The sequence below is a fragment of the Elephantulus edwardii genome, unplaced genomic scaffold (genome assembly GCF_000299155.1).
Source record: "Elephantulus edwardii isolate Elephantulus edwardi_28Jun2011 unplaced genomic scaffold, EleEdw1.0 scaffold00013, whole genome shotgun sequence".
Taxonomy (NCBI): Eukaryota; Metazoa; Chordata; class Mammalia; order Macroscelidea; family Macroscelididae; genus Elephantulus; species Elephantulus edwardii.
In genome coordinates this window covers 5646596-5659870 of record NW_006399763.1, presented here as the reverse complement: position 1 = coordinate 5659870, position 13275 = coordinate 5646596, and the positions used below count along the sequence as shown (strand labels likewise).

Genomic DNA, 13275 nt, shown 5'->3' with positions numbered 1-13275 from the left:
AACTCATAGTAACCCTATAGGACAGGCAGAACTGGCTATGGGGTTTCTAAGGCTGCAGATCACCAGGTCTTTGCCCCAGCTAATCCTTTGATGATTTTAAACAACTGACTTTTCTGCTAACAGCCATGCACTTTAACCATTGAACCACTGGGGTTTCTTAAATAATGTTTCTCCATCAAACACATTGTCATCAAGTCAGTTCTGACTGCTAGGACCCTCTGCCAAGTTTCTAAGGCTGTAAATTGTAACAGGAGGAGACTGTCTTCGTCTTTCTCTCACTGAAGCTGGTGACTTCAAACCATTGGCCTTTCTAATAGTGGCCCACACATTAAAGCACATGCTACTAGGGCTCCTTCATAATGCCTGGTTGTTATTGTGTTCTGTGGAGTCAGAACTGGCTCATAGCTGACCCTCCTGTGGGGTTTCAGATGCAGTAAATTGAACATGAGGAAATGGCCCTTCTCTCACAAAGCAGTTGGTGGATTTGAAACATTGGTCTTTGGGATTACAACACAACTTCTTAGCAGTAGGCTATCAGAGCTCCCTACATAAAGCATAGTAAACAATTATTCAAGAAGTGTTAACTGGGATCCATATGCATAAAGTGAATAGCTGATATTTGTATCTGAAATAAGTTCTCTTAATTGAGCACTTACTTTGTGCCTTAATAGGCTAAATTGCATAATTTCATTCTCACAACAATTTATTATTACTACCCCATTTTGCAAATCAGAAGACTGAGCCTTAGAGAAAGTACTTGCTTACTTTATTTACTTAAAGAAGTAAGTAACTACCCCAAGATCACACAGCTAATGGCCAAGCTGAGCTGGCTCTGCAAGCTTTCTTTGATGTTGCTATGTTTTGTTACTTAGTTAAGGAAGTGATAAAGACAACATTGCTTTGAAAAGAAAATTTCATTTTATGAAGCTGAAAGAAATCCAGGGTTTTCCAGAGGTAATTGATTAGTTATTTTGTTTGGAGATAGGAGAGATTTGTATGGCTCTACTTATACATGGGAAGCTCTGGTGGTCTAGTGGTAAGGAGTTGCCCTGCTAACACAAAGGCATGAGGTTCGAATCTACCAGCTACTTCACGGTAGAAAGATGGCCACTCTCCTCCCAAGCAATTTATGAACTCTGCAAACCTGCTGGAGGATCAGCTCTGAGTCAGTTCCAACTCAGTGCACCGCAACAATAACAACAGTCCTAACACTAGGGAGTTCTGGTGCTGTTGTTCATAGAAAATTGCACCTTCAACCCAAAGGTTAATTTGCTGCTTCAAACTCTTCAGTGGGACTGCAGGGAAAAGGTGAGCAGCCATCTCTTGTATGGCTGATAGCCTTTGAAATGCAGTTTCAAAGTCAGCTACAAGTTGATTCTAATTCATTGAAATTGAGTTTTGAGTTTGAGATCCACACATTGTTATTAGATACCGCTCTGTGAGGCTCCGCATTCAGGCAGAGTTCTCTGGTAGTCACCTGGTTTCTCACTCCCTTTAACTCTGAGATGAGGCGACCGCACACAGGGCCTTTCCACCCAGTGGTATGTGCCTACAATCTGATAGAAGCTGAGTGTTAACAGGCTCGATCCTGTTGCTCAGTAACTGGTAGCTCATTACCATTTAGCAGTTGCAGGAGAGCTCCAAGTGCTGTTTGCTAGTGAGTGAAATGTTTTCTCCCTGCTTTAATGGTCTGGAAACTCTGGGGCTCTGTGACCTAGTGTTCCAAGCTCCCTCAAGGAAAGATTCAGTGCACAAATCTCAGTAGAACGAACTAATAATTTTTGGGGTTGACTGTAGATGGCAGTACAACATCAATTTATAATCTACAGTTAAAAGTAAATACTGTTATTTTACAGTTTGTTATTTTCCATACATATTATCTCTCGAGAATTGTGAGATAAACAAATGCATTTAAGCTGCTATGTGTTGGGCTACATATATTAAAATGCCTGAGGAACAACTTAAAATAGGGTAGAGTCAGGTGCATTTGGAGGAAACACACACACACACACACACACACACACACACACACACACAGGAGCTTACACTTCAGGGCCTTTCCAATGCCTCAGGAGAGAGCTTCTTATTGTCAGTTTTGAAAAAGTAAAACATTTATTTATGTTTCATTTTTGGGGGGAGAAGTGTACCCAAATTGTATAAACTTCAGCCCTTACAATTTGGATTTATGTAGAGGTTTGAGAGAAAGGACAGCCATATGGTTCTTTTGCAATTTAATACAAGGGAAACAATGTTGCCATTATTAATTTTACTGCCAATTTAGTCTCCAGGGAGGAGGGCAGTCTGGGTTTCTAAAATAAACCAAATAAAAAAGAGACAAATTCAATGAACTGGTCAAGTGTTCTAGTTATTTATATTTATGGAGCAAAATATAGTAAACACTCCCAAACTTTTCACTTTTGAAGCTTGAAACTACTGAAGATTGTAAATAGTAAATTTATTAATTATCATCTGTTTAAACTGCGGCTCAGTAAGGCGGGGTGTTAGAGTTTTATTTTGTATCTTTTTTAAAAAACTCAGGCATCTGTGGTCCTTAATAAGAGAGCAGAAATGGATCACGTGGGGAGCGCTGGCACCTTAGTCCATAGGGAGTTTAATGCTAATCCAAATATTAAGCCTCTTTGACAGTTCTAATCCGCCAGCACTCTATGGGGAAAGATGAGCAAATCTGCCAGTGTGATTTACAATTTCAGAAACACAATGAAGGGTCAGTCATGGGTCGCTTCTGACACTACTGCAATGTTTCTTTTCGTTTTTTAAAAAATTACATATTTTTTGTAATATTGTGCTTCATGCATGTACATTGTGCTTTATAAAATCTTTCATTTGCCTTGTATTACATTCATGTGTATTGTGGGAGTTTCCCCCCTCCTAACAGTCATCCTACTAATAAATACATTCATGAAAACCAGCTACTTCAGGCCTCGTGCCTTAATGTCCATCCCCATTTTAGATAGCAAATTTCTGATTAGCCCATCCCTTTCAAACCAGTCCTCTGAGGGAACAAGCATATCCCTTTTGCGGGAGGATTTCTGTTTGATTTGGAAACTTTGAGCCTCTGCATCCACAAGCAACGTCTAGTCCAGAGCAAGCCATCAGGTTGTAGGAATCAACACTAGCTCACGGATTCTGGGCAACTCAGCCCTGGCCATCTGTGGGTAGGTTCAAATGCAGCAGCCACAAACTTTGGACTCCACACTTCTCCCTGCATTCCAGACCTGTTGGTCTCTTCACTTAGGCTTAGCCCACACAGGGGGTTGAGCACAACAACAAGCTTTGATTGAACTGAATTAAGGAAGATCAAAGAAGAAGCAATGTCTTTGAATTGTGGTGCTGGGAAAGACTATTGGATATGCCGTGAACTGCCCGAAGAACAAATAAATCAGTCTTGGAAGAAACACAGCCAGAATGATTTTCAGAAACAAGAATGATAAAGCTTTACCTTATATACTTTGAATAGGATGTTAAGAAGGATGTCGTACCTGGTTAGCAAAACAAAGAATACCTGCAAGGAGGTGGACTGACACAGTGACTGCAGCAATGAATTTAAACAGAAGAGTGGTTGTGAAGGTGGCTCAGGATTGAGTAGTGGTTTGTTCTGCTGTACACAGCGTAGCCAGGAGTCAGGGCAAACAATAGCAAGTGCCCAGTAACAAAGTAAACTCTGCTTCCATTCACAAGCCTTAAATCTCTTAAGAGGGAGCCAAGCTTTAACTTCTACTTTTAAATCCTACAGCCTCTTCATCAGGAGTTAAACTAAACCTGACTCTCTGAAGAGAAAAATTAGCAAACTTTCTAACTGGCTTTTTCTGTTGTGAGCAGTTATTGGTTGGCTTTTAGGCTGTGAGACTTACTATTTTTCGCTTACTATGTCGCTCTGAAAATTGAAAAGATTGCTATTTACTTAAGCTTGTATGTCTATGAAAGTCAGTAAAAACCAGTTACTGTCAATTTGACCCCCAATCCATGTGTGTCTAAACAGAACTGTGTTGTGCAGTTTTCAGTGGTTGGTTTTTCCAGAAGTAGATCACCAGGCATGCTTTCTGAAACACCTTGAGGTGGGATCACATTTTCAGATTCTTGATTAGCAGCTGTACGCATCAATCCTTTGTATTGAAAAAAAAATCCTTTGTATTGCTCAGAGGTTCCAAACCTGGAAGTTGGGAAGACTTATTTACTCACAGGTGCCATGAAAGAGAGGCCTGGAAATGTCTCCAGAAAATCCACCTATTGAAAATCTGTGGAGCACGCTTCTATTCTGACAAAAAAGGGATGGACAATTGGGATTATGATCATGGATTTTGAGATTAGAATTTACAACTCTTATTTAAAAACACAGTAGTGTAGAGTTGGTATCAGCTCACAGCTTACCCTCTGTGGGATTTTGGTGACTGTAGACTGCACAGGAGGAGATTGCCCATTTTCCTCCCTCAGCATGCTGGTACTTGCAAATTGCCAGAAAGGTGTCACCTTTGGGTTGGCAGCACGACTCCCTGTGGACTGTGGACTCTGCCACTGCAATGCAATCTGCAACGTTCCACTCTTTGCCTTTCCCCCAAATTCACATGCCTCTCACATGCAAAACATATGCCATCACATCATCCCACAAGTTTGACATAAACTCCAAGTCCAAAATCACATTTTCTGAAATTGTCTTGATTGGAACAAAATTTCTCATTTGTCAGCCTGTGAAATTGAGAATAAATATTATCTCCAAAGCACAATGATATGATATAGGCACAAGACAGACATTTCCATTACAAATGGGAGACATTAGAGGGAAAGAAAGGATAATGGGCACCAAGCATAGCCAACCCAGCAGAACAAATGCTCTCATATCTCAAGGCTTGAAAAGAATTCTCTGTTCTCTGTGTGTCTCTAATATAAAATATTGGTTTAAAAAAGTTTATTTAGGCCCAAAAGAACCTCCAGCATGATCCCAAGCCTCTTATTTCTGTGTAGAACAACTAGTTAAATGCTTATCTACTAACTGAAAAATTGATGGTCTGAATCCACTCACGAGTAGAAGCAAGAAAGCCCTACCAATCAACTTACGAAAGGCCATAATCATTGAAAATCCTATCAAGTGAAGTTTTAATCTTGTTACTCAGGGGGTCACCTTGAATTAGAATCAAGTTGATAGCAAGTGACTTGGTTGTTTTGTCAGTGTTGTAGTTTAGGAGACAAATTTGCCCAATACGTTTGTGACTGACATGCTAGGAAGGAACTCAAAACTCAGAACCAAAGCTTCTTGCAAGCGAGTGGGTACTGACTCATAGCTGAACCTCTAACAGATTCTCAGAAGCTGTAAATGACACAGGGGGAGACTGTCCATCTTTTTCCCACAGGTGGTTGTAACTACCCACCTTTGGGTTGGCCCTGCAACTCTCTACCAGCTAGGCTATCAAAGTTCCCTAGATTGGAGTGAGTTGCTAATGGGATGGTCCGAGCATCTGGCCTTGAGTGAGAAGTTGTTATGAAATTGAGCTCTGTTTGTGAAACCCTCTCAGCTCACACATCTCATGGTCTTTCCTTACCTTCCTCCCATCCAAGTCCTGGAGCAAATACGGAAGTGATGGCACCTGAGGTCAGATGTATGTCATGTGTGCCTGGATTTGGGTCACAAGGAAAGAGAAGTCAGCCAATACCTCATTATCCTCCTTCCTTCCATCACAGGAATTTACCAAAAACACCCAGCACTTCCAGTTTCAGAATTACGGGTGAAGCAAGGGCCTTCCCTGGAATAACCTGTAATTGTCCTGCCCTTGCTAGCCCTGAACAGATTGAATGTCCACCTTCCACCACCATGTGCATTCTCCTGTCATTATTCTGAGCATATACAGCTGTCCCTTGGATAGCTTTCTAGGTCTTGTTCATTTTCCTACAATCACTAGAGCAAGTAGGTTCCCTGTGTTCAGCATGTTATGAGAACAAGATTATGACTGTTTCTACATTAATGGCTGACATTTAATAATACATATAAATACCATACATAATGTGGATCACAACATATTGTGGCTGACTCTGAGAAGAATGGGAATCCCAGAACACTTGATTGTGCTTATGTTCAAAACCTCTACTTGGACCAGGGGGCAGTCATTAGAACAGGGCAAGAAAACACTGCATGGTTCAAAATTGGGAAAGGTGTATGACAGGGATGTGTCCTATCTCCGTATTTTTTATTTTTTTTAAAATTCTTTCTAAAAAAAATTCTTTCTCTCTCTCTCTCTTTCTTTTTTAACCTTTTAAATCTATATATTGTTATCACAAGAGTCCACAATTAAGGTTGCATAGTGGAATGTACTTGGGGCAGTGGGAGGGATGCGGGGGATTGTGTACCAGGGAGGGAGTGTTTCTTTTACTTTTCAAAGAGAGGAGCGAACTGGGGGGCAGGGGAGGGGGAGGGCTGGGCGGGGGAGAAATGCAGCAATGAATGAATGGAAGCCAAAATCTCTGTAAATGCTCATTAAAATTATTTTAAAAAAAGAATAGTTTTAGGGAGCTCTGATGGCCTCTTGGATCATTCAAGATTTTGGCTATAGCTTTTCTCAGTATTGAGCAACTTGAAGCTTGAATTTGGGTTTTTTGGGCTTTTTTAGCTTGAGAAATGCTGAGCAAGTACTTCTCTTTTTATTCTCTGACTCCAGCTCTTTGCACATTCCATCACAATACTTGGCTTTCTCATCTAGAGCTGCCCTATGAAATCTTCTGTCCATCTCTTTTATTTAACCATCACTTCTCTTTATTTTGGCTTCTGGATGCTCTCATGCAATATTCATAGCTTCTTCTGACATCTGTTTTTTTTTCCTTTCTCCTCTGTCTTTGTAATTAAATTTATACAGAGATATAAATCATTATGATGGTGACCACAGAAGATAAATATACATGCCTAAACCAATTACTAACAAGAGGATATGATCACTATGATTAGATCAATCATGCTTGACTGCTCATGGCTAGGAGCAGACACCTCAAAGATATATGAAGGATAGGTACCTAAACAAAACCAGTTATTAGTAAAGCAAATTTGGAATGTCAAGTTGTGATTAGAAAGAAAAATTATTTCTTTGTGTGAGCAGCTACAAGAATCTGCTAGGACTTTTTGCTTTCATTAGTCTGCACTAACTCTAAGTCTAATAAATGTTACACCAAACCCTGTAAAAGCCAGAACGTGTAGAAACCCGTCAGAGAATGAAAATGTAAATATTTTCCATCTCAAGGAGAGAAAGAAAAGTGGTAAAGCTGCACCCAGTCAAAGGCAGAAAAATTGCAAGACTTGGAAAAACAATGCCATTGAGTTCCATCTCTCACAGATTTCATTTATATAGTTATAGGGGCAGTTCCTTTTTCCTGACAGTATCATTGCAGGACTTCAACCCTTCCACTTGGAAACCAGGATTCCATTTCTTCTTTGTTTCTGTTGTTCAGGAACCTTAACCAATGTTTATTGTCCTTTTTTAAAAACAGTGAATGTAGAGCTACTAAGAACTCATAAGTTGAAATTGTACTGCTTTAATGCCAAAATTAGTCAAATCTACCTATTGTACTATCCATCTATCAGCTTCTATTTTCAGAGAATTTCAAGACTTGTTAACCGCATAGTAAAGTAATCAAGGAATATTTATAAATGTATTATGGCAATATTAAATTATCTAAAATGCTTAGTAGCATTATTTTGGCTAATTAGAGAAATATGCCTTTGGTCTTCTTAATTGTCACCTTTCTTGATGCTGATTGGCATGACTGTGTTTCCTCTCTTTGCAGAGCGTTGGGGGTCACGGGTTCAAGCCATGCCTCTCAAGAGTCTCAGGAATATACCTTGCACTGTGGGGACTCCCAGTTCTTTCATGCCAACAATGAGGCACCTACAGAGTCTGGGATGTTTAAAAAGGTAATGTTCTATTTCCAATATTTGGTCCTCAAGAATGCTATGAGAATTTAACTCTGTCAGACAATCCCTGACTGGTTGAAAAATACACACATAGGGGAAAAAAATGTATGTGATTTAAAAAAAATATATTTTGCATCAAAGCATGCCATGATGATGCACAATGAGTCTCCACAGACACGCTTGACTCTGTGTTGCAGGCACCTTTTACTTGTGTTCTTTCCTTTTACAGAGGTTGTGCTTTAACTGGAAGATATGTACAGTGACATGGCATCAACAGAATACATGATTCGTACTATAAAAAAGTCTTTATGCTGCTTCACATTGATGCCATTTAGTGGTATTTTCATTATATTAGCACTTACTTTTTTTATTGTGAAAAACATGTATGGGGATACAAGGGGGTAAGTGTTGGGAGCATACGAGTGAGGATGGGCAGGGATGAAATCACAGGGCTGCACAATTTGGTGGGTGCAGGGAGAGGACGGAGGAAATGAGAGAGATCCAGTGGGACCAGAAGAGACAGCGTAATGGCCAGCATAGTCCAATGGTGCTTATTTATTTTTTATTTTTTTTTAAACCAAGAAATTGTCTTACTAACTTGTGGGTTTCTCATTTGGGAATGGGGAGGAAACTCGCTGGCTTCTTCATGCTTAACAGGGGCATTGATGTGAAGGGGGAAGGGGAGCCCACTTTCATGCCTTACTGGTGGTCCTGGGTTGGCTACACACCTTGTTCACTTAGAAAATGTTTTTCTGCCCTCTGGTCTGTAAAGTGTTTGCCAAGGTGGGTCCTGTGGGGATGGCTGGCTCTACCCTGAGGCTCCATCTCCCTTTCCTTCCTTAGCTGGCAGTTATATTTTTTTTTTTTAAATCTAGATGTCTGGACATAAAGTTATGGCTCAGTTATATTTTGTAAATGAACAATTTTGCTAACATGCTGCTCCTTTAGCTGTGTCCGTTCACTTAGGCAGAGGCGGGACTCATGTACTCATGTTGTCTTAGGAAAGATATGGTGTCAGAGACATCTCCAAAGTGTTAAAGAGCAAAGATTTCAGTATAAGATATATATCACCTAAGATGTACCTGGTCCAAGCCATGGAGTTTTCAGTTGCTTCATATGCAACTGAAAGTTGGACAATGAACAAAGGAGACCAAACTGCCTTTGAATTGTGGTATTGGCAAAGGCTATTGACTATATCATGGACTTTCACAAGAACAAACAGATCTGTCTTGAGTGAAATGCCACCAGGCTGCTCTTTAGAGACAAAGAGGGTGAAACTTTATCTCCTATACTTTGGGCATATTGCCAGAAGGAGTTAGCCCTTGACAAAGTACATTGTACTGCGAAAGGTAGATGATCAGTAAAAGAAAGGAAGACCCTCAAAGAGATAAAAAGAGACATTGGATTGACACAGTGACTGAAACAAAGGGCTGGAGCATGACAGGGATCATGAGGATGCTATTGGACAGGGCAAGCCTTGTATCTGTTCCTAGGTGTTTCTATGAGTGGCAGTTGACCAGCTATGTCTGTGTTAACTCATTCTTTTTGTACAGTTACTCTATGTTTCCTCTACATTTTCTTTTGGTGTTTCCTGGATCATTCAAGATTTTGACTATAATATCTCTCAGTATTGCATGCAACTCAAGGCTTGAATTTGTTTTAAGTTCTGTCAGCCTGAGAAATGCTGAGTGAGTTATTCCCTTTTTATGATGCAATTGAAAATACTATGACCTGAGTCAGGTTCATCTTGGTCTTTTAAGTGACATTTCTGGTCTTTATACTTTGAAGAGGTCTTTGGTAGGTCATTATGCCTAGGTCACTATATATTTTATGCCTACGTCAGTAATTTCTTTTCTACTTCAATGGATGTTAAATGATGACATTATTATTTTATACTTTATTTTAACATGACAAAAATAGAGTAGAATGCTCAATTCATTATAATTTAAAATAGCCGTATATAAAGGGGTAAGGACAGGTGGAGGGAAATAACAGGGTAGTACAATTTGGTGGGATGGGAGGAGGTAAAGGAAATGGATCTGTCAGGGACCTGAAAAGATGTGTATGGGTGGGCATAGTCCAATGGTGATTAATGTTATAAAACACTATGTATGGGAAGTATTGCATGAAGCATAATGTTGATGAAGGAAAGTGTGTGTGTGTGTGTGTGTGTGTGAGAGAGAGAGAGAGAGAGAGAGACTGCATTAAAAAATAGCAGTATCCATTAGAGGAGTAGAAAAAGAAATTTAATGTAAAATGTTGAAATAGGAAATAAAATTTAAATTAACAAAATAACTCTAATCTTTTGTGTATTTGTTTTCAGATTGACTTCATATTCTGTGTTCTTATTTTTTACAAGAAGTAGTTTATAACTTGATGCAAAATAAGATGAACTTATAATGACTCTTGTTTCCGATATTTATCCTATAATACTTATTATGCCTTTTATCATTTAAAAGAAAATTCACTAAGTGCAATGCAATTTAATGTATAAGGCTGTTTGCTGAAGTCTGGGAAACACTTTGTGACAGAAATTAGATCAGATCAGAGAAGAAATTGCCTGAGTGAGGTGGTAAACAAGGGTCTGCAGCACCACCCTACGGCCCACACTCCTGGCAGAAGTCTATCAATGGTGTCCTTTTTTGTAGTGTGAATGACCTATCTAGGCATGGACTTTCAGCCCTTGGTCTCTTTTGGGGCTATTGTCAAAGAACTCTGGGTACTGGAGAGGCTTCCAGGGAGGCTTAACGCCAGCCGAGAGGTCAATACTTTGGGGCCTGCCAGGAAGAAGTAGGCCGTGTACACGGGAAAGGCAAAGAATTGGAGCCAGAGAGATAAATTGAGGTTTCAGGGTAGGAGTGGAGTCGGAGTGGATAAAAGGGCAGAAGCTTGAAAGTAGGGCACAAGCAGAGCTAGAACGTTGTTCTGGTTACACTCTCTCCAAGTGTCACATGAAATAGGGTCAACCAGGCATGATCTCGTTTCTATGCTGTGCCATGATTTCCCCGCAGAGATGGTCACCATACTTAGACCAGGAAGAGCAGTTCCCAGATGCGATTTTGTATTTGCCTACTGTTTTTCTTCCCTAGCGCTCTCTCTTTCTCTACCCTCCTTTTAACTTTATTGTAGTAAAATACATACAGCAAAAATGTTTAATTTTAACCTTCTTTAAAGTACACACATTAGTGACATTTGTGTTGTGCTACTATCACCACTGTCCATTTCCAAAAGTTTTCACCATGCCAAACATAAGTTTAGTACATTTGTAAGATTATTTGCCATTCCCTTCCCCCTCCCATACCTGGTAACCATGAATACACCTTTGTCTCTATGCATTTTCTATTAAAAATATGACCAGGGAGGATAGAAGGAGAATTGACGCCTTTGAGCTGTGGTGCTGGAGAAGAGCATTGAATGTACCATGGACTGCCAAGAAAACAAACAGATTCATCCTAGAGAGGGTTAAACCAGGCTGCTCCTTGGAGGCAAGGCTTCTGGGTCTTCGTCTGACATACTTTGGACATGTTGTAAGGAGAGACAGGTCTTTGGAGAGGGACATCATGCTTGGTAGGGTGGAGGGACAGCGCAGGAGGGGAAGACCCTCTATGAGGTGGATTGATTCAGTGACTGGGGTAATCGGGATGGGTGTGTCAGAGGCAATGAAATTGGCACGGGATAGAGCACGGTTTAGGGCTGTTGTACATAGGGTCGCTATGAGTCGCAAACAACTCGACGGCACATAACAACAACAACAACAACAATATTTGCATTATTCATTTAGCATAATGTGTCAATGTTTATTCATGTTCTAGCATGTCATTCCTTTTTTATAGCTGAATAGTACTTCATTGTGTGGATATACTAAGTTTTGTTTATGCAATAATTTATTGATGAATATTTGAGTTATTTCCTCTTTTAGCTATTGTTAATAATTCTTGAGGAACATCATCAGTGTAAACATCTCTCTTTTTCTCCAAACTTCTTTCTCGCTTGCTCACTTTTGGTCTCTTTTGTTCTCTATGTCTTAATCTTTCTCTCACGATTTTCACTTCTTACTAATAGCTGTGAAAACCAGGCCAGGTGCTGACTGTGGGACAGACCACCAACTACTCATACGTGAGTTCAAGCTAAAGTTCAGGAAAATGAAATCAAATCCACAGGAATAAAAATTTGACCTTAAGTCTGTCCCACTTGAATTTCAAAACCATCTCAGGAACAGGTTTGAGGCTTTAAGCACCAATGAGCATAGATCAAATGAGCTCTGGGAGGATATAAAGAAAATTATCTATGAAAAATGCAAAAGATCATTACAAAGGCTGAAGAAAAAGAAAAGACCAAGATGGATGACAGATGAGACTCTGAATATTGCATTAGAGCGTCGAGAAGCCAAAGCTAAAGGAAGAAACCAAGAAATCAAAGAGCTAAACAGAAAATTTCAAGAGGTAGCCCGGGACGACAAAGCAAGATACTATAATGAAATGTGCAGAGAGCTGGAGTCAGAAAATCAAAAGGGCAAAACTCGCTCAGTGTTTCTTAAACTGAAGGATCTGAAAAACAAATTCAAGCCACGGGTGGCAATACTTAAGGATACTTTGGGTAGAATGTCAAATGATCCAGGAAGTATCAAGAGAAGATGGAAGGAATACACAGAGTCACTGTATCAGAAGGAATTGATTGACACAGAAGAATTTCATGAAATAACATATAAGCAAGAGCCTGTGGTGATAAAGGAGGAAATTCAAGTTGCTCTGAAAAAATTGGCAAAAAAACAAGGCTCCAGAAGTTGACGGCATACCAACTGACATATTTCAACAAACAGATGCTGCCCTTGATGTGCTCACTAAGTTGTGCCAAGAAATCTGGAGGACAGCCAGCTGGTCAACTGACTGGAAAAAAAAAATCTGTATTTGTTCCCATTCCAGAGAAAGGTGACCCAACAGAGTGCTGAAATTATCAAACAATATCATTAATATCACATACAAACAAGATTCTGCTGAAAATGATAAAAAAATGATTGGAGCAATATGTCAACAGAGAACTGCCAGATGTGCAGGCTGGATTTAGAAGAGGTTGTGATTGTTGTTGTTGTTGTTATGTGCCGTTGAGTCACTTGCGACTGGTAGTGAGTGACCCTATGTACAACAGCCCTAAACTCTGCTCTGTCCTGTGCCAAACACACTGTCTCTGACACACCCATCCTGATTACCCCAGTCACTGAATCAATCCACCTCATAGAGAGCCTTCCTCTCCTGCACTGTCACTCCACCCTACCAAGTATGATGTCCCTCTCCAAGGACGGTCCCTCCTTACAACATGTCTAAAGTATGTTAGACAGAGCCTCAGAATCCTTGCCTCCTGGAACCCAC

At 40.1% G+C, this 13275-nt stretch overlaps 1 protein-coding gene across 1 annotated transcript in view; it reads left to right on the top strand.

Annotated features, from left to right (window-relative positions):
• Positions 1-13275, top strand: part of AIM1 (absent in melanoma 1) — a 308315-nt gene that overhangs the window by 95701 nt on the left and 199339 nt on the right. The window contains exon 2 of the mRNA XM_006881177.1: positions 7783-7909. Within this exon, the coding sequence (XP_006881239.1) occupies positions 7783-7909 (127 nt within the window). The remainder of the gene's footprint in view (positions 1-7782; positions 7910-13275) is intronic.